At 48.2% G+C, this 25,404-nt stretch overlaps 1 protein-coding gene across 2 annotated transcripts in view; it reads right to left on the reverse strand.

The window, feature by feature from the left end:
- The window catches only part of SEPTIN9 (septin 9), a 95,373-nt gene extending 71,333 nt beyond the window's left edge, over positions 1–24,040 (reverse strand). Inside the window, exons 1-2 of one of the 2 annotated variants that reach the window (XM_042883821.1) lie at positions 23,643–24,040; positions 5,397–5,453 (exon numbers count right to left, since the gene is read on the reverse strand). In XM_042883821.1, the coding sequence (XP_042739755.1) occupies positions 5,397–5,453; positions 23,643–23,664 (79 nt within the window). In that variant the 5' untranslated portion in view covers positions 23,665–24,040. The remainder of the gene's footprint in view (positions 1–5,396; positions 5,454–23,642) is intronic. The other variant, XM_042883823.1, reaches the window with a different exon arrangement.
- Positions 24,041–25,404: the final 1,364 nt, after the last annotated feature.

The following is a 25,404-nucleotide window of genomic DNA, read 5'->3' on the forward strand; positions in this document are numbered from 1 at the left end:
CAGTAATTAAGGAATCACTATACCTTAATTCTCAGCTTGCACACAACAGCCTGCGCTCCCTCCTGCATTCTAACTAATGCATATCTCCACTTGAAGCACGTGGCATCCCCACAGGACCACCCCAGGCAGCTCCACATGTCTGCATTATGCAAGCACAGGATGTGTGTCTGTGCAGCAAACCAAGCACCTGAGCCCAGAGCAGCTTTCCCACTTTAACTTCTTGCTGCCTAGGGTTTGGCTTTCCTGCAGAGACACATTCATGGAGCTGCACTATTGCAGGAGGGATTCTCCAGGCTGACCTGGCTTCACCCTTTGCTGCTTGCTCAGGATGAGGAGGACAGAGAGGACACATGTCACCAGGCTTGTCACCAGGAGCCTGAGGAAACGAGCAGTGTGAGTGTATGGGGACGCTGGCACGGAGAGCTGCGCAGCTGGTGTGCCCAGTGTGGGGCAGGGAACAAAGGGGAACAGAGACCGCCTGAAGAAATGTGTATGATCTCATGTAGGGACACGTCCAACACAACCAGGCTGCAGCCACAAGTCCTGGGTTAACCCTTGTGCAGATCTACCAAGGTGAAAGGCGCGGTCTGTGTTGAAAATATCACAGCACAGAGATGTGTGCTCCCCCAGCTCATTGCACTCACAGCTTGGTAGTGAGTGACACATGGCACACGGCAGCAGGAAACCAAGGCAGGATTCAGCAAGACTGGGATAAGCTGAAGGTCTGGATGGAACCTAGTGCAGGAGCTCTCAGCTCGACTTGCTCAGGCATCAGAGTATCACAAAATAGCTCAGACTGAAAAAGACCTCAACAACCATCTAGTTCCAACTCCCTGCCATAGGCAGGGTGGCCAGCCACTAGATCAGGCACCAGATCAGGTTGCCCAGGACCCCCATCCAACCTGGCCTTGGACACCTCCAGGGATGGGGAACCATGGCTGCACACAGAGGGCTGTGCTATGCTCACTCCTGAGCTTCAGGAGGGATCTGTCAGTTCTGACAGTATTTCCCTGGGGAAAAACAACTCAGGAGACCTAATGGTTTTTATAGCACTCTGAATTAGCTTACATAACTGTAATCATGCACGCTTGGCTAGGGAGCCGCTGGCTTTTGGTATTACTTTTATTGTCACTATTTTGGTTCACCTTCTAAAGCTGCTCTCTTGAACAATGAGCACAGAGAGATCGTCCTCAGGCCAAAGGACTAAACCAAGAGATGGAAACAGCACAACCTATTGCCATATTTACCTTAAACTCATTACAAGCGTTTGAGATCCTCACTGCAACATCTGACTTCATCAGGGTTCACTAATTTGGGATGCCCAATTGAATCTAGTGCCCACAGCCCCCCACCAGGACACACAGCTTCTCATTTCAGTGCCTCAGAAGGACTCCCAGTCTCATAGGCAATGCAAACAGTGCTATTTTCAGCATTTCTGCTGCTGTCTTCCTCTGTGAAATGGGAATGTCAATTCCTGTCAAAGGGAAACCACCAGACTTAAGCAGGGAAAAGCAAAATGAGAAAAAAAAAAAGAATTATTTGTGCAACAGCTCTGATAAGGAGTCACACAGAGACACTGCCCCAGGCTGACTGATAATGAAGGAAGCATGGCTCTTTTCTGGCACTGCTGAAGCATTTTTCACAAGGAGATGAGTGTGTCATCAGCCATGGAACCCTTCAGCAAGTGCCTGTTTAATTACATAGCCCTGAAATTAGAGCCGTGCTAGAGCTTGGCACCACTTAAAGGGTGGACGAGGGACTCAAGATGACCCAAAATCCAAGCAGCCTGACATGGCTATAAGGCCTGGAGGGAGTCCCAACAGAAGTATTTAAACAACATTAAACCAACCGCTTCGATGATGGGTTTCATGACATCAATGAGTGCCCCTTTATAATGCAACCCAGATAGCTGGCCTCGAGCTTTATGCCTCTCTAAATTATGCTTCCAAAAAGCCCTGAGACAAGCCGTGGTTGACTCCCAGCCAGCTGCTGACACTGCAGGACAGGGCTGCACCGCCTGCCCGGGATGGGAGCAGCTGCCTGCTCCACACAGCCCAGCAGAGAGACAAAGGCTGAAACAGGAAAGCAGAAGCACCTGTCCCCCTCCTCTCCCTTTGGGGTATCTCACAAACAAAGCACCTGACCTGAAATAGCAGCAGTGCAAGAGCAGCACAACGGGATGGCATCCCACTCCCTCCTATACCTACGTGCCCAGGAGGGATGTGCTGGTTCAGTTAAATCAGTAAATACACCATTCTTTGGACCCTCTTATATTGCCTCCACAATGGGGAGTTCCTTCCTCGTAGCAAACCCAAACTGCAGCCTGGAAGAAAATCAAAGTCCGAGTGCAGCTGACAACTGGGAGGAACCCGATGCTGATACCTTCCACTCCAGCTGCTCTGGGGCTGTTCTCTGCTACTTGGGAACACAGCTCTGCTCCGGATGGCAAATGTCAGCAAATATTTTCTTTCAAATCCATCACGTACAGCTATAGGAAAATGAAGTGGGAGTAACTTCCCTAACACATAGTTCTTATCCTTGCAGAAATATTACCCTAAGCTACCAAAAATCAGGTGACGGTGGCATTTTAGAGGCCAACACTGCACTCTGACAGAGCCCTTCATAAAGGGCTTCCCATTTCCCTCTCTCTGCCTGTTTCCAATTGCACACCGAACAGAGCCTCCAAACCACTCACAAAACTCAGCCTCATCCAGGCTCTCATGTCTCAACTGGGGGGTGAGGGTGCCAAACCCCACCACTTTCCCAGCCCAGGTCTGGCTGAAGGCTGCACCCCAGGACAGAGCTGCTCCCCATGGGAGCTGGAGCCCCACGGCCAGACCACCCCAAAGAAATTATAGTTCCCTATAATCCCATGGGGACATGGGTTCCTTCAAGAAGCTTGTTACCTATCCTAAAATAGGTGCTCTCAGACACTTTGATAGCCACCAGCTCTCTCCACTGACCATCAAGAAGCCCAGATGTGTCCCACCACAATGGCTTACCCAGAGCTACACAGAAGTCCTGCACGAAACAAAAACTGAAGCTCTAAACTCTCAGCATTGCTGCTGAGCTGGTTGCCAAGCCACACAGCTGCCTTCAAAGTTACAAGAAAAACCAAGAGGAGTCATGGAATAAAGTTCCCAACAAGAAGCCAATGCCAGATTTGGGGTCCCAATGTCACTGCGTGTCCCAGGGATACGATGGTCTGTGGATGACTGTGCAGCTATCTGAATCCCAAGAGCCAGTGGCTATGGAAATGCATGTCATCCCTTTCTTTGTTTAGGGTGGCAAAGAGCCCAAAACAGCCCCCTTCTGTGACGCTTCATTTACAGCCACTGCTCAGTCATCCCAGTCCCAATTTATCTTGCATAGGAATAAAAGCTTCTGGGTACAGGGCCAGATGTGCGGAGGGGAAAATCTGGATCTGAAACAAGGGGAAATTGAGTTGCAGTTATATAGAGTCATAAATATTTACTGCAATGTAAAATGGAGCACTGAGTTGCTCATTTGATTTTAACTTAGAAAAAAAATATTTAAAAGATCTCTCACCGAAAAAGTGGAAAAGTATATAATTAGAGCCTAAAGAAAACAAGATTGAATAAATGTGCTGTGTCTTCCAATTTAGATTCTCCACACTCCAGTTACCTTTGGAGCTGTACCAATTCCCCTTTCTGTCCTTGGACATATGTATAGGAAAACATGCTACACGAGGGCTACAACTGCAGTTCTGTTGTTGCACACACAGCAGACAAACATGCAGTTCAGTTCAAAATTTGCAGCTTCTGCACCAGTGGCCACGTTTTGAGGCAGTTTTTTGCCACTGCATTGCAGCTCAGCTCCCTGCTCCTGCTGCCATCAGCACCCAGACCAATACTGACTCCATGCTGATTTATTACACAATGCATTTTTCCAGCTATCCAATGTCAGTTTGTGGCCACAATCCTGTCAGAGCACATTTACATCCACTGATACATCACAGCATCTCAGTGCTTTGCAACTGCGAAGCTCCAGAGCTGCGAGTGCCATGGTCCCTGTCACCATGTCTGTACTGTACCTGCAATACCTCTGGGCCTGTCCCTACTTCTGATGAAGGCGAGCCAGACAGTGTCATAGCTTCCAAAGCCCTTAAGAGCACCCTAAACCAGATGCCTGTGACTAATCCCCATCCCACATGTGCTCATGCCCAGATACAGCAGAATGTTGAGGTCAGTGCTCCAGGAAGGCTTCCGAGGGTGGCTTTCTCCTCCCCACAGCACAAAGGGAAAAGCTGACAACAACTGTTTGGATAAATCCATCTGGGAGCTGAGACAGGATATGAGGGCTGAGAAGATGAATTGAAATAGCAAACAGAGCCCACAGGGAGCAACTGTTAGTGACAAAGATTGAGGGAGTGGGAGCGGATGGAAGCTCCAACCTCAACATGGGCAGTGCTGGGTATGGAGCAGGCAAGCAGGATTCTCTTCAAGCAGAGGTGAGCAGCAGCATCCCAGGGAAAATGATGGGGCAATGCTAAAGGTGAGGTTGTACCTCAGGTTGGATATTAGGAACAATTTCTTTCTGAAAAGAGTGGTGAGGCATCAGCACACACTGCCCAGGAGCGTGGTGGAATCACCGTCCCTGGAGGTGTTCAAGAGCCATGGAGACGTGGCACCGGGGGACGCGGTCAGTGGGCATGGTGGGGGTGGGCTGATGGCTGCAGTTGGTGAGCTGAGAGGTCTTTTCCAACCTTAGTGATTCCATGAATGCTGTGCAGCTCAATCAGCACACAAACTGCAGAGCCAACGGACTCAGGTGCTCCCAAGCTCTACTGCATTCCCAGAGGCTACAAACACCTTCCAGAAGGAACCCCTCCCACCTGCTTCCTTCTGAATCAGAAACAGCTTCAGAAACATTACGCTGCAATTAGGAGTGTAAATTTAGTCATAAGCACATATAATCCATAAATCTCCACATCCAATAAAAAATAATAGCTAAAGAGAGTAAGAACGAGACGCTAATTACTAAAGCTGTATTTCAACCTCGGGCCATTCCTGCTTTCTGTTACCTGCTGTCAGACCCCTGGAATTGAGATGGGCTTTTCTAATTATTCTCTCTGGATCCATTATTCAGTAAGTAATTAATCTTTTATTTTACACTGCTCTCTCTTTTCACGGTTATTTTATATATACTGCTCTCTTTTATATAAATGCTGCTCTGCTGCTACTGCTTGGAGAACTCTACATCTATCAGCAGCCTGCACTGAATGGGAGGCAGAAGCTGCATTTTCCAGGAGTTACTCCTTCCATTCTCCCAACTCATTTGTTGTCCACTGGTTGGTTGGCTGCATTTGGTGTTGATTGGTTTTGTTTTTTATTGGATGAGGATGTTTCAAAACTTAAAGAGCCCATGCAACTCACTGGGGCTGGGCTGGTCACTGAGCCTGCGCAGTCTCCCACTGGAGGTCCGGGTGATTCCTGCAGCAAGAAGAAGATTTACATGAGCCAAGGGATGCAGGTGAACATGGCACGTGCCTCAGTTTCTCTTTCTTAAGCACAACAAAAGTGGGCAGGAAAGAAATACTTGCTCTGAGCCCTCAATGTGGGATGCTGCGTTCTGGAATGACCCCAAACACTGTAATTTCCCCACACAGAGATTTCCTTCTGGGGGCTCTGCAGGAGGAGAAGGGGCTCCAGGCTCCTTCCATCATCTCAGCACAGGGATGTGAGCTGGTAGCCTCCAGAATGCAGCAGCCACGTGGGCTCATAGCTCAGCCCTAACTCTGCCAGGTCACACTAATGTTTTTAGTAGGAATTTCCATTCTGCAAATTGCTAAAAGTCTCCCAAATCTTCTCAGTGATGGTGTTATTTAATTGCAAGTGATAGACTTCAAATAAGTATCTTCTCACCAATCTGTTGGACAAGGATTAAAATAGCATTAAAATAAGCTGCAGCACATCCCCCTGTTGCAGTATGGAACATAGCCTCAACCTTACAAACCTTGTCAGCTGCAGAAGTTTGCATCATACACAAAAGAGGGAAAAAAAAGTATAAAAGGCAGGAAAACGTCCATAGCAATGAGCCTGGGATGGAGGGAGGGAAGGAAAAAGCACTGCCTGGCAGCTTGACATGGAAAAAACGTCTCATGCTCAGAAACTTCTGCTGTGTGTATGCATGTGTGTGTGTATTTTCTCTCTGCCTTCCTCTTTTAACATAAAAAGCCTCTGTGCCTACGAAGCCACGCAGCTGAACCACAGGGCTGCTCCTGGGGAGCTGTGGTGGCACAGGGCAGCCCCGGGTGCTGTGCTGCTCTGCACATCACTCAGCCCACACTGCCCATTACTGACACAGAGACAAGGGCTCATGAGCTATAATCAGCATTAAAGTTTTTAACCAGTGTCCTATTTTTTCTTTTAACCACAGTCCCTGATTTTTTTCTTAATTATTCTGTCCTCAAATGCCTATTGCTGCTCCGGCAAAGAAGGAAAAGGCACAATTCCTGTGCTCAGCAGGGCTGAGAGTGCCCCTTCTCCAGGCACGGAGCACTCAGGTCCTGGCACAGAGAGGCAACACCTCTGCCCCATACATGCACATGCAAGATGCTGCACTGAAATCACGCTTTAGAAATCGCTCAAAACCCAGAGAAAAACATCCCTGACTGGTGACACACTGGGGAAAGCAGATATGCAACCATGGCGAGCTGGTTAAATACATCTTTTCATGTTCAAAGGCTTCATCCAGTCTGCGGCAAAGCAGGATGGAAGCGGAACGAGGAGCTTACAAGCTTGGACTGGATCACACATAGGAAATGGGCTTCATTCCCTTCAGCAGTGGAAAAACACACACACGGGTTGGAGCGTCCACACGGCACCACTGCAGCATCCATGCATGGCTGAGCAGTACCTCTGGGCAAACACTTCTGAGAGGCCTGTTGTCTACCCTGCCAGTGCTATCTGCGGTATTTAAATACATAAGCAAAAAGGTGGGCAAGATAAACTGGTCTGTATTGGAGATGGGATTAGGAGGAAGTTTTTCCGACAGCTGTTGCTCCAACCTTTGCGTCACACAGTATTAATAATTCATAATAATGCATAATAATCCCCTTTCAATGGAAGGGGAGCAAAGCAACAATTCATCCAGCCTGTCCAACATCTCAACAACAGATCTGGAAAGAGGAAGCAGCACCATGCAGCCCCAGACTACGATGCCTCACGACCCCTCCACCAAGAGAGCATCCAGACAGCTCTGGAAAGCCAATAATAAGCAACATGGAATGCTGGCAGGCCAGCAAGACAGAAGAGAAGTTCTGTCAAAAAACAAGAAAGCAATAGCTAAAAATATGCTGCTCTGAGCAGGCTTCCAGGAAGCCAGTGATGTGGGTAGGACTGGAGCATCAGCACACCAGCAGCATTCCGGGGTTATCTGTATAGTGTGGGAGCAGCAGGCTGAGCCCCACTTTGGCCCATGGAGCTATTGGACGAAAATCAATGCTTTCCACCCCAGACGTGGTGTCTATGAGCCGTCCCTCTTAACACAGCTCAAGTGCCCTCAGGCCATCCTATAAATTTAACATAGTGCACTGGACTAAGAAACATAATGAAATGTGCTTTATTTGGTTGAAATTTGGAATGCTTTCCCGCACTCCAGTGGAATGAGTTCAAATTAGAAGAGTCCACAGCTAAAACAGGTCCATCCAAGAACAGTTCATTCAGCCCAGCAGATATGTGGCAGCAGCACAGCACCATAACTTTCTCAGAGTTCAGCCTCACCTTGGCTCAGAGGCTGAGCAGTAGGTTTCCACATTTATCATCAAGGACCAATCCCCTCCAGACCTGCAGGCTGGGACCATCAGGCACACCTGGCACACAGCAGCACTGCAGGCACACTGGGTTGAGCTGGGTGCTCCAACACAGCTACTGAAACCAAAAGTGCTCCCACAGGGCCATGTCAGTGCAAGTGAGGTCTCAGGCAGGCTCGTGGGGAATTCATAGAATCTCTAAGGTTGGAAAAGATGACTAAGATCATCTAGGCCAACCATCAACCCATCACCAGCATGCCCCCTAAAATCACTGCCACCAGCATGCATGGAGCTGAGTGTTCTACTACTTCGTGCTCCTTGCAGCTGCTGATTGAACTCACCATGGGTGTAAAACATTCCAGTATCAGGAGACTGAAGCTGATGTATCTGGGCAAACTGTCCATACTACAGTGCAACCTTCCCAGTTGACTTGGTTGAACCTGAGACCAGCATCTTAGATGTCAGCTGTGTCAGAGATGTACAACAGCAATACAGTCAACACGCGCAGCCTCCAAAATAAATCAGAGCTTTTTCATGATAAATCTCAAACTTTCCAACTCTTCCAACTAACCTTCCCAATTATTCCCAACTTTTTCACCTATTCCTAACGAAATGTAATAGTAACAAGGCAGGCCACCTGAAATTTATTTTCTCCTCACAGTAAGTGATCCATGCCTCTACACTCGTACCATGTAGAAATCAAAGAGCAAGAGACTAATTTCCATCATCAAGAGAAACCATGGGGCGAGGACAAAGAGCGGAGGATGTAACCCAGAATATAATAAATGAACCCAGACCAAACAAGGGTTGTGTTAGAAACAGATGGGCCAAAACCAGCAGAAGGCATCCCAAAGCTGTCCCAGCTCCTCCAAACAGTCAGCATGACCTTGTTCTGTTCAGTTGCTGGTGGGTCTGAGCTGACATCACATAGGTTCCTTCTACACCCAGAATAAAGGCAGTACAGTGTCAGATTTACTCTCAGGACCATCTGTTTTGGACCATATAGAGAGTGAACTCCCTCTCATTTTACCTGTATCTCAGGTACTATCCCAATAGCGAGAGAACTGTCTTTACCAGCAGCTGTATCCCTTCCTGCTCCACACAAACAAGATCTACAAGCTCTTTCGATACAACAGCTGGGGAAGACTTCATCAACAAGGAGGATGGAAGCTGTTAACGGAGACAGTTGTGCATAGCACAGCCTCAGCAGATCCTCCAGTGTCAGAGCTGGAGACCAAACTGCAAACTGATAGTGCTGATATTGGACATCACAGACCTATGTTGGACATCATCACAGCCCAGTGTTGGAAATTACAACCCAATGTTGGACATCATAGCCCTGTGTTGGACATCAGAGCTCAATGCGAAACATCATGGCCCAACACTGGACATCGCAGTTGATGTTGGACATCACAGCCCAATGTCAGCATTGCATGCAGCCTGGAGTGACTGGAGCAGCAGGTGACAGCGAGGCTGCAGAGGAGCTGGGGACCATGAGGGAAGGACAATCTGTCAGTAGAGACCAAATACCTCTGTTGCTTCAAATCCAGCTCCAGTGAACCACACAATTACAGCCTCAGTTCCGTTAGCTCAAAATCCACTTGCAACATTGCTCCTCAAAAGGAGCATGTAAAAAAAGAAAGAAAAATTCAAGCTTACATGCAACACTAATCAGAACACTAGTCACCAAAAAATAAAAGACACCTTGCTAGACAAAGACTTCATTCCCAGTGCATGGATTCATTCTGATTCACATATTTTCAGTAACAATTTGAGCTTCACAGGGATGGAGCATAGCTTGCACCCAGGAGTGAAGGTTACACACAGGGAGGGGATCAAACCCTTCCCCAGCACAGCTACCAGCACCTGGGTGCACCAAGGCTGAGCACTGCTAAATGGCCTGCGCCATCACCAACCTGTCGTGGGAGCTGGACAGAGCTGGGCTTGGTAAGCCAGCAGTGCTAATTGGCACAGCATCATTAACACAAGTAGAGTGGTGAATTCACACACAGAGAGAATCTGGCCCAAGGATTACAGATAATCCTCAAAGAAACCACAGGAAAATTGACATTAGCAAGATGCAGATATTCCTACCACAACATTATACTCCTAGCAGAAGCCAAATACATTCTAACACTAAAAAAATGCTCCAAAATCTTGCTCTAATGATAAGAGGCAGCAGCAATTAAGCCTCAGTTTTTCCAAAGTCGGAATGGTTTCCCCAAGCCAATGAGTGGCCGGCCCAGAGCTCAGCAAGGGTCAGAGGGAAAGGTCCTGCATGCAGTGGGAGTTAGCACACGAGCCTTTGATCAAACTCAGGCATGGATTCAAGTTTTATCTCCAACCACGGTAGTTCCCAGGAAATCAGTTAACGCATCCATAGAGATCAAGGTTGGAAAAGGAGAGTTTAAAATCACCTTGAATGACCCACAAAACCCACAGCATATCTTTCCATCTTGAATCGTGCCCAGCTGACCTTGATTCAGCCAAGGGTTGGCTGTTCAGAGATATTCAGCCTGTATTCAGCAAGGCTGAAACACTGGGACAACCCAAGCTGCTTTGGTTGTTCAATGGTTCAAAGCCTTCCAACAGCACATGGTCCATGGGTCTTCATTCTGAGGTGAGCAATCTCATCTCTGAGCACTCAGTTGATAGAAATATCGAGATCATTTCACTGCTGTGTGTGATGGCCTTCACTGCCCACAAATTCCTAAACAGCTGATAGTCGTTGAGAGATATGCTGGACAACCATGAAAGCACAGAAAAATTAGCACAAGCAGTTTTTTTTCTTATGAAAAAAGCATGTTAGTCATCATCTGTGGTCCTTCTGGCTGGAGTGTTCCAGTAATCCAACGGGGCAGCGGAAAGGATGCCACGTCACCACGCTGACATATCAGATGATTTGCACAAATGCATATTCATAATGCAAGAACCCACACATTGGAAGGGACAGGCAAAAATGGGTCAGCTGTGTGTGCTGTCCGTTTTGCTGGTTTATGCAGTTATTTTCTGTAGAAGAAGGAAGGAACAGAAAAGCGTTCTTGTGAAGCCATGCTGACTGGGGAGGGACCTTATATCCACTGACAAGTCTAAAATCACTTCCACTTCACTGTTGAGGTTAACCAGATTTCCAAAGGAGATGTTCCTCTAAATTTAACCCGTCTCCACCACTATCCTCGTGTGCAAACAGCATTAAGCTTCTGAAACCCAACAGAGCAGAGCAGCAGGACCTACGGAGAACCACAGGGCCCTCATGGTCTTTTTGCTAAATGAGTGGGTTTTGCAAGGCTGGCTCAGGGCTTGCAAAGCAATCACAAGAGCAGCTTGGATCTGGTCCCATTCATTTCTGTAAAACCTGCAGCATTCCTGTAGAGAAAGGAAAGGGGGAAGGCACCACGGCTCATCCAAGCTATAGCTTTGCTCAAAGAAGGAAATAATCAAACTCTTACATTAACCAGCTGCCACCAGAGCTTCTGCAAGCTCAAAATGTGTTAGTTAATGATTAGCATTAATAGCACAAGAGTACCCAAGTGCCTGAATGGGCGAGGGATAGGGCATGGCATGCAAAGCACTATGCAAACAGAGAATAAAACAAATGATCGCTGCTCAGCCCTTTCCCTTTGCGTTCCAAAAAACCCCAAGCATTTGCAGCATTCAGACCCACGCGTGCACCAAACCTTCCCAGGTTCATCTGGCAATAGCCACGGATTAGCTACAGAAAACCACTGTCAGATTTAAAAGAGGGGAAAGGAATTTTAAAACTGCAATGTGGTATTTCCATATGGAACAAATACTCCCCAGACGCCCCGCTGCTCTCCTCCCCACTCCCACAGGCTCTGACCACGCAGGACTCCTGGTGCAAGCTTCCCAACCCAGCATCTGGCTCTCTGCTGTGCTCTGACACTCTGCTTTATCACATCAAGCAGCATTATTTCAGTTATTTCAGAGGGAGGGGAGAAGGAAATCATCCTGACTTAGATTTTAAATCCCTTTCTTGCCACCTCTTTGCAGCCTCAGTGCAACATACATTTTATTTTTCAGTGTGCACACTGCTTTCCTTCGCTTATTTTAGACACTCAGAAATGAGAAGGTTCTGCTTCACAGGGTGCTCCTGCAACAAGCATCCCTAGATTCATCATCTCAGCCCAGAAAGCCCAGGGCTGCCATCAGGATGCAATACAGACCCCTTCTGTTTGCCAGACTCTGAAAGGCAAATGTTGATTTTTCCCAGAGAGTGATGGGACCGCATTAAGGGGAAAAGGCAAGAACAAAGACATGGCAGCTCACCAAAATGCTGCTGCCAACATGGTACAGAGGTGACCCACCAGGCTGCTTGGCCATTGGGACACCCAGAGCAGCGCTGTGCATTACCCAACCTTAACCAACGTCTGCTGGATCACAGATGCAGGAGATGAGGGACAGCCTCTGTAACACCCTGACAAAAGAAACCAGCTTCCAAGACAGCTCTGGGTAAGAAGTTTAAGCTTAGATTAAGCTTGGAACATCAAGCATGTATATGCTTCCAATGATCCTGCCCCTTTGCAAGGAGTTGCCCCTGGAAGCACCAGCACCACGAGGAGCCAGGGACCCCTGGGCCATGACTTGCTGCACGTAACTTTCCTCCTCCGCATATCCTTCTCTCTGCCTGGAAACGAGGTGTCAAACACATTCCTCTGCTCACAGGAGCAGGAAGGATACATTATATAATGGTTTTACATTTTAGTGCTTGAGTCATTCTTCATGGTACAGCTATCTATAGCCTGCAGAAGTAATGTCCACTGTCCTTAAATGTCTGGGAAAGAGGGAAATTACAATTTGAGACTACCATGGAGCCCTACATCCATATAATTGAGGTTTTTTCCCCCCTATAAAATCCATCCAGAAGTAGCCAAGGCAATCCAATTTCATAAGCTAGTAACATTCTTTGAATGTTTTCCCTTGTATCTTACAATTATATTTAATAGTGTCTATAGCGGGGAAATTGGACTAGAAGAGAACTTCAGCCAATTTTTAGGAAGTATTGGAGCGCCTAATATCGTGGATCAGCTTACACTGGAGTTTGCAAAAGTTCCTTTACAAACTGTATTGAGACTCCATCTCTAAACTGAGTACATCCTAAAACACTGATGCTGCATTTACAGCTCCCTTTTCCAAGTCAGAGGGACTTGTGGAAGGACAGAGCAGCCTTGAAATCAGCTCTCAAGCAGCTCAGGGCTCTGTGGGTTCCTGAAGCTGCCAGCAAGGACCAGGATTCTATAGGGAAAGGTAGAGCACCTGCCACCTCAGCGTGGCTCAGCGCTGGTGAGAGGCAGTGAAATCACTCCTGGCACAGGTGGAAGCCATTTCAAGGCATGGAGCACTGCCTGCAGCCTCCAAGGAAGCTTTTCTCTCTCACAAGAGGGCTCACACAAAGAGGCACAAAGCCCATTCTGTGGGTCTTGCTGAAAGGCAGCATTGTGCAGGGCAGGCTCGGTGCATCGGAGCCAGGCAGCAGAGGTCAGGGCAGAAACCAAAATTCCTTCCACGAGTCGCTCACCGCAGAGACACAAATTTTCAGCCTCCGCTGTGAAATCCTTCACCAAAAGTGCAAATGCTGCTATCTGTGCAACACAGATATATGTGTACATACAGCCAGGATGGAGATGGACTCTGGGTTGTGGTGAGTTCTCTCCAGGCCCATCTGCAACCATGGAACATCCCAGCCCATGCACACGCCATAGCATCATGACTTGGGCACTTGCCAGGCCCCCCAGCAGCACGAGGGAGGCTTCCAGGCATGGTGAGGCATGCTGACTTGCACCATGAGTCACTAAACACGCTGTGTAACCTGCCATGGATCAAGTTGGACAGTTTTCAGGCATTTTGAGACACTGGGTAGGGTTGGAGAGGAGATACAGATTAAACTGAAGGAACTGAATGATCGAGCCTGATCCCCCTTCACCTTTAAGGACAGGAAAATATACTTCATTTTCCTCTCCTTTGCCTGACAATTGTGGAGATGACTCCGGGAGCCTCTCTTTGCTGGGTCTGTGTGGCACAGCCCCATCCATCCTGCCCAGAGCTGCCCCAGCTCGCTGCTCACTGCCAGGTGGGACCTCCTTACCAGCCATGGCTGAGGGACCAACATGAGTCCAAGGAGGATGCTCAGTGGTTGGAATTCCACCCTTATCTTCAGGGGCTGAGATCATGGGTGGAAAATATTTCTGTGTTGTTTCAGCCTGTTTCCTGCTGGCATCCCTCTCCACAAAAGCACCTCTTTGTGAAGAGTTCTGGAGCCAGAGAATAATGTTCGTTGGTACAGACTAAACATATTGACCGCCTTTGAGGCACTGGCTCTGTAATGGTGCTTATCTTTAATGCGACACAGCTGTTCCCCAAACAGCTCCATCACAACCGGGTCCACGGGAGCAGCCCCAGCACCCAGCCCTGAGGGATGCCGCCCCAGGTGACACAAAGCTGTCACCTCCCACACAGTTTGCAGCCACCTGCTTTGAGCTGGGGATTGCCTATGCAGGAAGGATGTCTGCTAAGATTAGCATGACAAGCAGAGGTTTCAAGGCCAGGATCTGAGCTTCAGGCAGCATCTGCTGAGCACTTAGACAAAACACATTCAAGAACCCCAGACATCCCTCCTAGGAAGAATGAGGCGCTGTAGTGGTTGATTCACCTCTGTCCCAAAACGCTTTGGAAGATGGGGTGGTTTATCTAACAGTCCCCAGCTCAGCTCTGCTTTTAGATACTTTGAACTAAGGCAAAACTTAATTCCACCTTGGATTTTCCTGGCCTCAGTCCTCTGTAATACGGGATATTATGTCTTTTCTAGCTTTGAATCGATATATGAAAGACTGAGGGCTTGCATTTACAGTAATAAGCACACCTTGGGTTCTCTGCGCAGTCATTAGACAAGAAGCAGGAGGCAGGAGATCTGATTATGCCCGAATGTGACCCCACAAACCTAATGAAACAACATATTTCTCTGCAGCTCATTTTTCTTAGCAACAGAGCGGGTATAATCATATTTCTTACCCAGAATCTGCAAGGTGCCTCTCCTAGCCTGGAGAGCCCAGGGAAAAGGCAATGCTCAGCCACACTGCTCCAGCCCCAGTGAGTACAACCTTTGCCAGGACAGCCCCATCCCTGCCTCGGGGGCAACGTCACCAACCAGACCCCAAGTTTCCACCTGTAACCTCCAGGGCAATGGGCATCTGCCACCAGCAGCTTATTCTGTAAGAAGTGGAATTAAAAACAAACAGAAAACCAGCTGAACCAGTGTTTAATCTTGCAAAGATTATTATTACATGATTTGAAAAGCAGAGCTTCCAGAACATAGAGCTTTGTTTGGTTGTCTTATTTTGCCCGTAATCTATAGGCATCAGGGCTTGAATGCTTCCAGGATGCTCCGTGGGACTCTGCCAAGGCAGTTTTTAATCTAAAGCTTGATGTCCCAGCTGTGTTTTGACCTAGGGATACAACATTCATTCAACATCTGAAATGTGAAACGCAGTGCTATAAAGGATGATCCCACATTGGGATGAAATGCCACTAGGTTAGATAATATTAGAATTCAACTTAATCCCAACACGCTGGGTTGTTCCCATCAGATGATGCTTCCAGAGCCTTCACCATCCCTTAGCACAGGGCTTATAAGCAAGCATTCCCCATTCCCCAAGGCTAGAATGCAGAGGGGCTGGGGTCAGGCTGACAAGCACAAAGAGCCCTATGTCCTCTACCTGTGCTCTGACCGTACAAGGGAAGCTCTGAGGACAACCCTACAAACCGTTCATGTCACCTCTGCTATGTGTGGGAAAGGTGAATTCCTGGGCAGATGTTTAACCCCGCAGTTCAAAGAGCAGAAATCAATAAACGCCTTGCTGCTCCAGAGAACTCAAACTACCTCACCAGCACATCTGTAACACTTGTAATAAGAAAGAAAAACTGTAGAATGATTCAGGTGCTACCTGAATAGCTCTTAGAATCATAGAATCATTAAGGTTGGAAAAGACAACTAAGATCGAGTCCAGCTGCCAACCCAACCTTCTCAGAATGCATCCCAGCACCATTCCTGCTTTCACTCAGTACAACCCAGTGCAACTTTTGGCTATTCTCATGCATTCTAGCACACCTCTCTGCAGATACTGTTTGCCCTTGCTGTTGATGCTTTCTCCTGCATCCTTATTGAATTTCATGCTTTCTCCTCTTCCTGCCCCAGAGCTGACCAGGTTTGGCCCAGGAGCCCCCAGAGCGTGATTCAGTTCCTGACCTCATCTCCTCTATCTCCTCTATGTTGAGAGCACACTGCAGAAATTACAGATGGAGGGGCTTCACACAAACATTTACACAGGGCAGGGAATGAGGACATTTCACTTTCACCCAGGACTAAGGTTGGGTTTTCTTCCTGGGGCTGTGGCTACATCTCAGATCAACCTTCCAGCTCCTCTCCTCCCAGCACACTGCTATAGCTGTGTTACAAACCATGCCAAGAGCAGCCCACAAATTTTCTACCAGGGAATGGGAGCACTTTGTAAAAGAGTCTAATGCACATGCTTGTCATAATAAGCACCTGAGCTTTGCCATAGGCCACGGCACTCCTGTGTTTATAATCACAACCCAAAGGGCATAAAAGGCTCAGTAAGATCTGAGCATTAATCCAGGCTCCAGACGGATTATGAAACAACTTTTTACCATTGTTTTCTACCACCAAGAAAGCGCAGGGGCTCTTGTTTTCCCATGATTATCTTTATAAGTTTAACAAAACCAAACAAAAAAACAACCATAGTTCTGTTTGTCATCCTCCTCTCTCCCTGCCTGCCCACATTGCCCCCAAAGCATTACTTGTCTCCAAAAGCATTACATATATCAAAGCCTGACTGACTGATGCCACCATCCAGGACAGCAACTGGCACGTGCTGGAGCCCATGGTGAGGGCTGGAGCCTTTGCAGATGCACTGAACACGCAATGGCTGAGCTCATCCCTCACCACATCAGCTGCAAAAATCAGCTGTCAGTTTATTTCACATCACTGTTCAGGGGTTTATCTGACAAAAATCCACTCCAGGAAATAAATCACAGCCTCGTGCTGCAGCTGCCAAGCAGGAAGGGGAAGACCACCCAAGCCATGACATCCCCCTGCAACCGCACCGCACCAGCAACCTTCCCCTGCTCAGATGTGGGAGCTGCCAACAAAGCATCTCACTTGTCAGTGCAGAAATTTGAGAAATTGTTTACAGATGCACACGTAGCTGAATGACAATTAGCATCAAGGGACAATTAGCTCCAGTAATGTCAGCCCTTCAGGCTGCGTGAGCTTGAACTATACAGTCAATAGTCAGCAGTTCTGAGAGTTGTAAGCCATCAGCTGGAAGAAATACAAAAAATAGGTGTTTGAAATCCAAGGGCAGAATGCAGAGGGCTTGGTGCTGCTTGGGCACAACTCAACCTCACATGACAGCATTACACCCACCTTGATAAAACTTGCTCTGTTAAACACATGGAGGGAGGACACCAAAGATAAAACCCCTTCATGTGGCAGACAGAGCTGTAAGAGCACAGAGAGGTCTGGTTTTAAGGATTTTCTGGTGCTTCTAGCAGCTGAGCTTAGATAAAAGCAATGCATCACATGTGATTCTTTTTATTGTCAGAGCACTGAAGATCAGTGAGGACAGAAAGATTCCCCAAAGCAAAGCAGAGAGCAGGGAGGATGATGGCTATTCAGGACTGTCACATTTCCAAGCTGCAAGTGAATTTCTATGAGAGCAAAGAGTAATAAGTCGTCCTCACTTGAGCTGAAAATAATAAAAATGTTGCTTTTAATTTAAAAAGTAGGAAGTCATTTCAGAAGGAAAACTGAAATGGAGCATCAGGAAGCAAAACCCCAGAGCACGGCAGCCTAGGGACAGCACTGCACACCGTGCTGGTGAAGGGCACCCACTCTGCTCATGGGACACTGACTCTGCATGCCCACACGTGCTCTGCACACCCACATCTACACCTCTCCTGCAGGCAAACCAAAGCCTGCAGCCATGCTAGCTTTTCAACAGCCTTAAACCCACCTAAATAAATCTCCGCAACCTCCCATGGTCTATAGCATGTGCAGGTCCCTTGTCCTGACTTGTAACCCCCCCGAGATCTGTTATTCTTCTCTATCTGTACATGTCCAGGCATTGCAGCTCAGCCACTGAGTCATTCAACAGCAATGGCTGAGGGCACCTTGTACTCATTTCCTTTGTTTATTCTGTGCATTATATAAAGCTATAGGCAATCCCCATTTCCCTTGATAACATCAAAAACAAACTCACACCCAGGGGCTGCTCAGGAGGACAGGACTCCCACTTGCTCCCCACATGCACTCAGCATTCTTTGGCATCGCTGCTGCAGCCTGCAAGGAGACATGGCTGTGGGCACAGTGAGGAGACAGCAGCCCCTCCAGCACCCATTGAGATCAGCCTTGTTCCCACTGGGAACCAGAGGAACAAATCTGTTTTACTGTGTCCCCAGTCTCCAGAATAGCAGTACTCCCACACCAGGAAATTATGGACTTTCTGCTGCACTACTGTGACCTTTTTTATTTCCATTATGCTTTTGACTCCTCCTTCTACCCTCCTTCTCTAAACAAATCTCCAAGCTGCACAAACTGTTTCCTGTAAATAATACTCATCTGACATGGACAAGGAAAAAACATAATAAGAAAAATCTTTTGCTACTGGTTCCAGCTTGCAACAGCTCCACAGCTCAACTTCCACCTGGGAGCCCTGAAGGCAGCACAGTACTGAAGGGAAACAGAGGGAACAGCTGCATGCAGTACTGGCATGGGCTGCCCAGGGAGGTGGTAGGATCACCATCCCAGGAGGTGTTCAGGAAAAGGGCAGATGTGACACTGAGCCATGTGGTTTGGTGCTATGGTGGGGATGGTTGATGGTTGGATTAGATGACCTCAGTGGTCTTTCCAACCTTAATCATTCTATGATTTTACGCTCTAGGCATCAGATTTGAACCTGCCCTCCCCAAAATTAAAAGCAGCCACAGAGGATGTTTGTGCCACACATCGGACTGCTGTAACACAATGATCGATGTTAAAGGGTGAACAGTAACTTCCCAGTGAGCCCCACCTTAGCCTTCAGTCACCACTGGACAAAGTTACCTTCCCCTCCTCCTGGTGCCATCACACACACCAATGCTGTCCTCTGCTCTAGAAGCATCTCTGGATGTCTGGACCCCCACTGAGCTCTGGAAGAGGTTACCTCACATATGTGAGCATGAAAATTGCACTGTAAGCACAAAGCCAGGCATCTCTTTTGGGTTTGTGCAGGATCCAGATGCCCCACGCACCACTGATTCCCTCTCTGTAACATAACGTCTTTAAAGAGTGCTTTGAGCCATCGTCATTGCAAAGCCACTGCAGTGTGGGAACAGGCTGACTCAACAGAGCAGCACTACCTCCCTCCCACTGCACCACTGCTCTCAGCACACAGCTGCTGTAGGGAAAGAGGTGGCACAGACAGAGCTGGGACCCCAGTGCCAGCAGGAGATAACATCCAAGTTGTGCTTGAAGTGGATGGGGAGCTGGGGAGTGCAAGGTTTCTCACTCTGCACTGCACATCTTGGCCTTGCTTACTCCAATTGGGAATGGGAAGATTTCCTATGAGGCATGAGGATGTTTTGCTACCTGAAGCAACACTCCACCACTGCCCACACATGCCAGCCAGATCTGACAGTGGCAGAGCACCCAACCCAACCTGTCCTGCCCATCCTGCCACCCCCCACAGCACGGCACTGCCACTGGAGAACCTCCCTGACAGCATTACATCAGCATCAGGGGCCATCAGAAACATGACTGCCACACAGCAAAGTGACTCAGCAGGGACAGTACAGCCACTGGCGTGATGTGATGGATTGAGTGGCAAAAAAATAAGGGCAGGATCCTGGGGAAGAAATCCAGCAGGCAGAATGTGTAAACATGACTGAGACCAGGACTGTTGTTTACTGGTTGGAAAATGTGAGTGTGAGGCATGGACTACTTGGTGATGCAGTTCCTGAAACAATAAGCAAGTGTTTGCCATACACAAACTGGATCGTGCCTGTTTTCTCTTTTGTTTGGGGATTTATATAAGGATGGGAGGCTGTGGCCATTGGATATCAACTGGCTTTCATGCAGGTCACATTTATGGCTTCTAATCCATGCAGCTGAGCAAGCCAACCTGCGTCCTGAAATAGGGTACAAAGCCTTTTGTGCACCAGCCTCCTGCTATTCTTGGGTTACCAATAAACAAGTTCATTCTGTAATCCTTATTTTCCTTCCTGTTACTTCAGTAACACAAGGTATCACAATGCCCTCACAAAACCAAGTAACGCAGAGCTTGCAGAACGTCAGGAGAGCCTCTGAGCTGGTAGAGGCAACTCTTGCACTGAATTCAGGTTTTGAACACTAAGTTTGAATGGGCACAGCCTGAGGATCCAGTTCCAGTGGCCGACTGGGAGTCCTTGAGACAATCATTTATTTTAATGATGGTTTCTTGGCCCAGCAATGCAGGTTTTGAGGATCAGGAGCTATCTATAGTTAAGCTCAAGGAAATGGCTTTTTTATTTTTCCATACCTCAAAACAAAATACTTCATATTTCTGTTAAAAATGACAATTTTAATTAAAAGAAAGCTTTTGTTGGATCCAAACCCTACCCTTTTCCTCTTGATGTTTTACTGGTGTGCTAAGGAAAAGCCGCCTGAACAACCCTGCATGTTGCCCCACGGGTCAGCCTGACAGAGTGCCAGGTAGATCAGCAGGTCCAGCTCAGGGAGAACAGCTGGGCTCTGCAAACACTGTGTCATCAACTGCCACACCTCACAGCTTTTATGACAGTGGGGTTAAAAGCCACTGACACAATTTCACAGGGCTTGTCTCAATGAGTGTCAGCCTGGAAAAGATCCTAACCCTAAAGCAATGATCAGGTCACCATTCTGATACTCTTGAGTTTCTTCCCTATAACCTTAGCTCAAGATGAGGAGTCATTTCTCTACACGTGCCTTAGCACTACATGAGGATTCTATAGCTGAGATGAGACACAACCACACAGGATGGTTCTGGAGGTGCCCTAATTAGTGTAATCCCTATTTCAATGCATGCCAACAACTTACAAACCTGAAACTGCAAGCAGCCCTTGGCCAAAAAAATTTGTATCATCCTTGAAAGCAACTATAAAATCATTTGTCACAAATCCTGACTGTTTCTTCTCTGGCATTGTTCTAGTACTTAAGAAACGGAAAATGAGAATCCAAAAACCCTTTTAACCCTCATATTTCAACCCTTGTGTTTCTCCTCCTTAAGAAGCTGAAATAATAGACATTCCAGAAGAAAACATTTAAGAGTTGGCTTCAACAGTGGTTATTTCTCAGTTTTAACTTGCTATGTAAAATCTTTTTGCCCTCCTTCCAGGAAGTTCCAGGCAAACAGCACTGCTGGGCTGAGCTGCAATGCCTGCAGCTACGGCACCGAGATCTGAACCTCCCTTTACCGGTAAGAGGTAAAGCATCTGCAGGCAAGCTGCAGCCCAACCACGCCTATGTGGCATGTGCAGAAAAGTTGTAGCAGATGGGTAATGATTTCCTTCGAAGGGCTTCAGAAAACTTGCCTGGAGTGAGGAACAACCCGGTAACAGAATGATGATGTACTAACAGAGGGCAGAGCTGGAGCTTCAGCCTTGAGAAGTGAAGCCTTCCATTTGGGTTCAGTGGCACCTGGTCCACCATACTTTGCCCAGAGAGGTGGTGGTGCCCCATCCCTGCAGACACCCAAGGTCAGGCTGAATGGGGCTTAGAGCTCCTGCTCAAACTGTGGGTGTCCCTGCTCATTGCAGGGGGTTGGACCACATGGCCTTTAAGGGGCCCTTCCATTTCAAGCTATTCTATGATTCTATATTAAATCGGAATGTATGGAAGATGTGAAAGAAGTGCTCCCTAACCTCAAAAAGGGTTCAGAAGCAGCTAATTATCCCAACTTCAGCAAAAAAGCAAAACACTGTATTTCCAGCCTGTCAAGGGCTGTCAGCACTGCAGGCTTTAACTGACTAGTTACTTGTCTGTCATCTCCAGGATCTCTCTATCAGTAGGAAGCCCAGAGGCTCAGCAGCACTTTACGCTCATCTCTTCGAAAAGTAGCTTGGATTCCAATGACATTTCCTGAAGGAAGTCACCACTGCTGATCCCCCATGTATGAACCCATCAGATGTGCAGGACGATCAGGGCTGCCTCTGCCCAGTACACTGCTGGCTGCTCTCCAAGGCCTTCCCAGCATGGTAAATGACTCACCCAGGGCCTTCCTTCCCTGTGAGTCAGGAGAGGTGAGAGCCCAGTTCACCACTGCTGAAGGCAGAGCCTTCATAGCACTCACAAGGGCTGTGTGTGCTTTTTCCAAAGATCAGTGGTGGCCGCAGTGCAATGATGTAATTCTTCCCTTCTTTTTTCCATAAGCAGCTGCTACATACCAGTCAAAACCCCACACAAACAGTTTTTCCAAAATATAACTGCAGTCCTTTTTGAATTAAAGGTGTTGATCAGGTGTTGATTGATCTTAATTTTACAACACTGTACTGACATGGAGGCAAACACTGATCAGAGATGCATCACTCATATCAGGGGCTTTGCAGGACCACAGCTTCACCCCAGCAGTCAGCCCAAAGCAAACAGAATGCTTCAGGATCATGCAGCCTCTTCTGCAAGGAGCCTTAATTTCAGGTCCTTAGAGCCCACAGTTGTCCCCCTCCAGGGCCTCTTAGCCACTACATGCACTTTAGGATGTAGGTGCCAGCAACAGGCTTCCCTACATGCAATTCCATTAATACCAACTGTAATCAATAAACACCGTTGTTAACATGTTGTAAAGTCTTCTGTTGTTCTTGGCATACACAACCTAACAAAACCTCCCTGGCAGTCCATTCAGTGATTCTAATAAGAGAAATGTACACATGAGAGATGTCCCCGATCCAGTTAGCAGCAACCAGGCTGCATCGCGGGGGGGATTCTCCGAGCACAGAAAACCACCAGGTCCCGTTGAGCCCTACTGGCTGCTGCATGGCTGCAGGGGCTCTTAGCACAGAGGCTGCCCAGACACATGACTCAGGACAGAGGCCATCATGGACTGTGCCCCCAAAGCCACCTTGGTGAAGCCAGGACAGAAGCAGACCTACAGGGCAGCCACAGGCAGGAAGCTGGAGCTGAACAGCACAGCCATATCCTGCACCTGGAGGAGCCACTAGTGGGCACCACAGTGCACGGGGTGGTGGATCTGTGGCATGGATTCACACCATTCACAGCCATCTCTTAGTCTGCCAGCAAAGTTTCAGAAGAAGCTTAGAGAAAAGCTGTCAGCTGTGGCTACCTGCTCTCCAGCAGCCAGGGAGGAAGGAGGCTGACTGAGCCTGCAGAAGCCAAAGGCCGAGAGCCCTCACCCTGCAGGACAAGGCTGCAAAGCTGGAACAAGGAGCAGGGAGAAAACTGCACAGTGTTTGGGCCGCAGCTCTCCTACGTGGGGGTTTGCACTGAAGGCAGCCGGTGTCACAAGCAGTGCCACTGTCCTGTTTTAATTCTAAGCTGCAGCTCAGCACTGAGTCTGCCCTGTGCTGGCAAAGGTGTCCTCCAAACAAGCTGCATGCCACCAAGGCTGGCACAAGCTGCCACCCTGGCTTTGTTCTACTCTTTAAGCCTTTTCCATCAGTCAGCAAGTTCTGTTTATACACAGCAAACTCGTTCCATTCTCCACCACAGAACCACTCAGAGGGAGAGGGGCTGATTCAAGTTGTACCTCTGTTTTGAAACCTTTTTCTTTTCCCAGTCCAGACACAAAAGGAGAGAGCCGAGAGAGAGGAGAGAGCCGCAGCTCACCTGAGTATGTCGATTTCCTCATGCTGTCCCTTCGGGCTGCTCATAGGAACGTCGTGTGGTCACAGCTCAGTCCTTTTGTCAGTGTGGGCACAGACAGGGAGGGGACACACAAAGTGCCACATCCACACGTGCGGGCGCAGCCGAGGGGCAGCGCAGCGCTCCCATTAATTAGCGCACACCTTTCCTCATCTCGCACACAGTTCTGGGCTGTTCCAACTCTCCTGGCATGGACAGGGGTAGAGCGGGATGCAGCCTCCCTGGTGGTCGCACGTTATCACCTCGGAAAGCAAATGGGAGCTGTGGATTATTGCTGCCAACCTCCAGCCTTGGAAAAGCCGCTGCTGTCAGTCACAGTGGCAATGGAAGGGAAGGGAATTTCATGCCTTCAGCCCGGCACACCCCACGGCTTTGACTCGGCCCTTTGCTGCCAAAACAGCTCTGATCAGTGCTGCTCTGCAGCCCGGCTGATTCTAGTTCAAAGTGCATTATTGGCCCGGCAGCACCCGGCAGTGTAAACATCTCTTTCCTCTTTCTGTCCAGTCGTAAAGGGCCCATTCAAGGCTGCAAGCCGAGTGAAACTCTTGTGCAAGCTCATGCCTTGGGGAGAGATATACGGGAGCTCCATATGGAATAAGCAGTTCCCAAGGGATCTGGCATACCCCTGTCACCTGGCTGTTACTGGGAAGGGGACTCAGCATGCAGCTCTGTCACAGCAGGAATGTGCCGGGTCACTCCCTTGTGAAATGCCCCTCAGACAATTAGTTACATAAATGCAATAAAGCTGGGGGCACTATGAACACAGACAGCAAGAGAAAGCAAAGACTTGCTGCAACTAAAGGCAGACTGAAGTGCTGAAGGAAGGGCTGAGCAATTGCTACTGAGATTTCCACCGCCTGCTGGATGACTCACCCACACAAAGGACAGAGCACGAGTCCCATCCACACGAGAAACTTCACCAGACTCAGACAGGACTTCAGTACAAAGAGATTTCTTCATGCTTTTGGTGTTTTGGACTTCTCTGGAAAGTCCAGAGTAGTAGAAAGTAGGAAAAAAAAACAATGCCCCAGCAATAATGCTGGCATCCCACAGGAACAGAGCAGGTGAGCAGGACTGTGAGGCTTAAGTAAACATATATCCAAGCCAATAGTAACAATATACGATTCTCTTCACAAGTTCTTTTGAAACTGCTAGTCACAATCCATGCGGGAGAAACAATGCACAATGGCTTGCCCTGCCTCACACACCAAGCAAGGGCAGAGCCAGGAGCAGAACCCATTCCCAGCACTCATCCTGTTGCTCTGTTCTTGCCCACATCTCTCTGATGACCACGATTACCTTTAACACTCAGCACTCATGGGGATATATTTTTGTAAAATGTCAAAAGACAGCATTTCTGCTCCTCTCTCATATGGGTGTATGTGCATGTGTGTCTGATTAAGTGTGCAATTACGTGTGCAACTCAGTGCACGGTCACACGTGTGCCTGCTGCTGACAAGACTATCAGAGCTGCAGTGTGGGCACAGCCTTCTGATCAGCCCGGCTGCACAAACACAAACCACAAATTGTGCAGCCGGCCCTTCTGCTGCGGGGCCAAACAAACATGATGAGACAGAAAATGGCTGAAAGGATTTTGCCTGAAATATAGCCCAACAAAGGATCCTTTTCTTTGGCTGCCTGGGCCTCAGAATTACCGAGAGAGTCAGTACTTCAGCTCAGAAAGGCAGGTTAATGTTTAATACAATGCAGAGCCCACAGGCCTCAA

The sequence above is a fragment of the Lagopus leucura genome, unplaced genomic scaffold (assembly GCF_019238085.1).
Source record: "Lagopus leucura isolate 7727_CA_CO unplaced genomic scaffold, USGS_WTPT01 Super-Scaffold_100040, whole genome shotgun sequence".
Taxonomy (NCBI): Eukaryota; Metazoa; Chordata; class Aves; order Galliformes; family Phasianidae; genus Lagopus; species Lagopus leucura.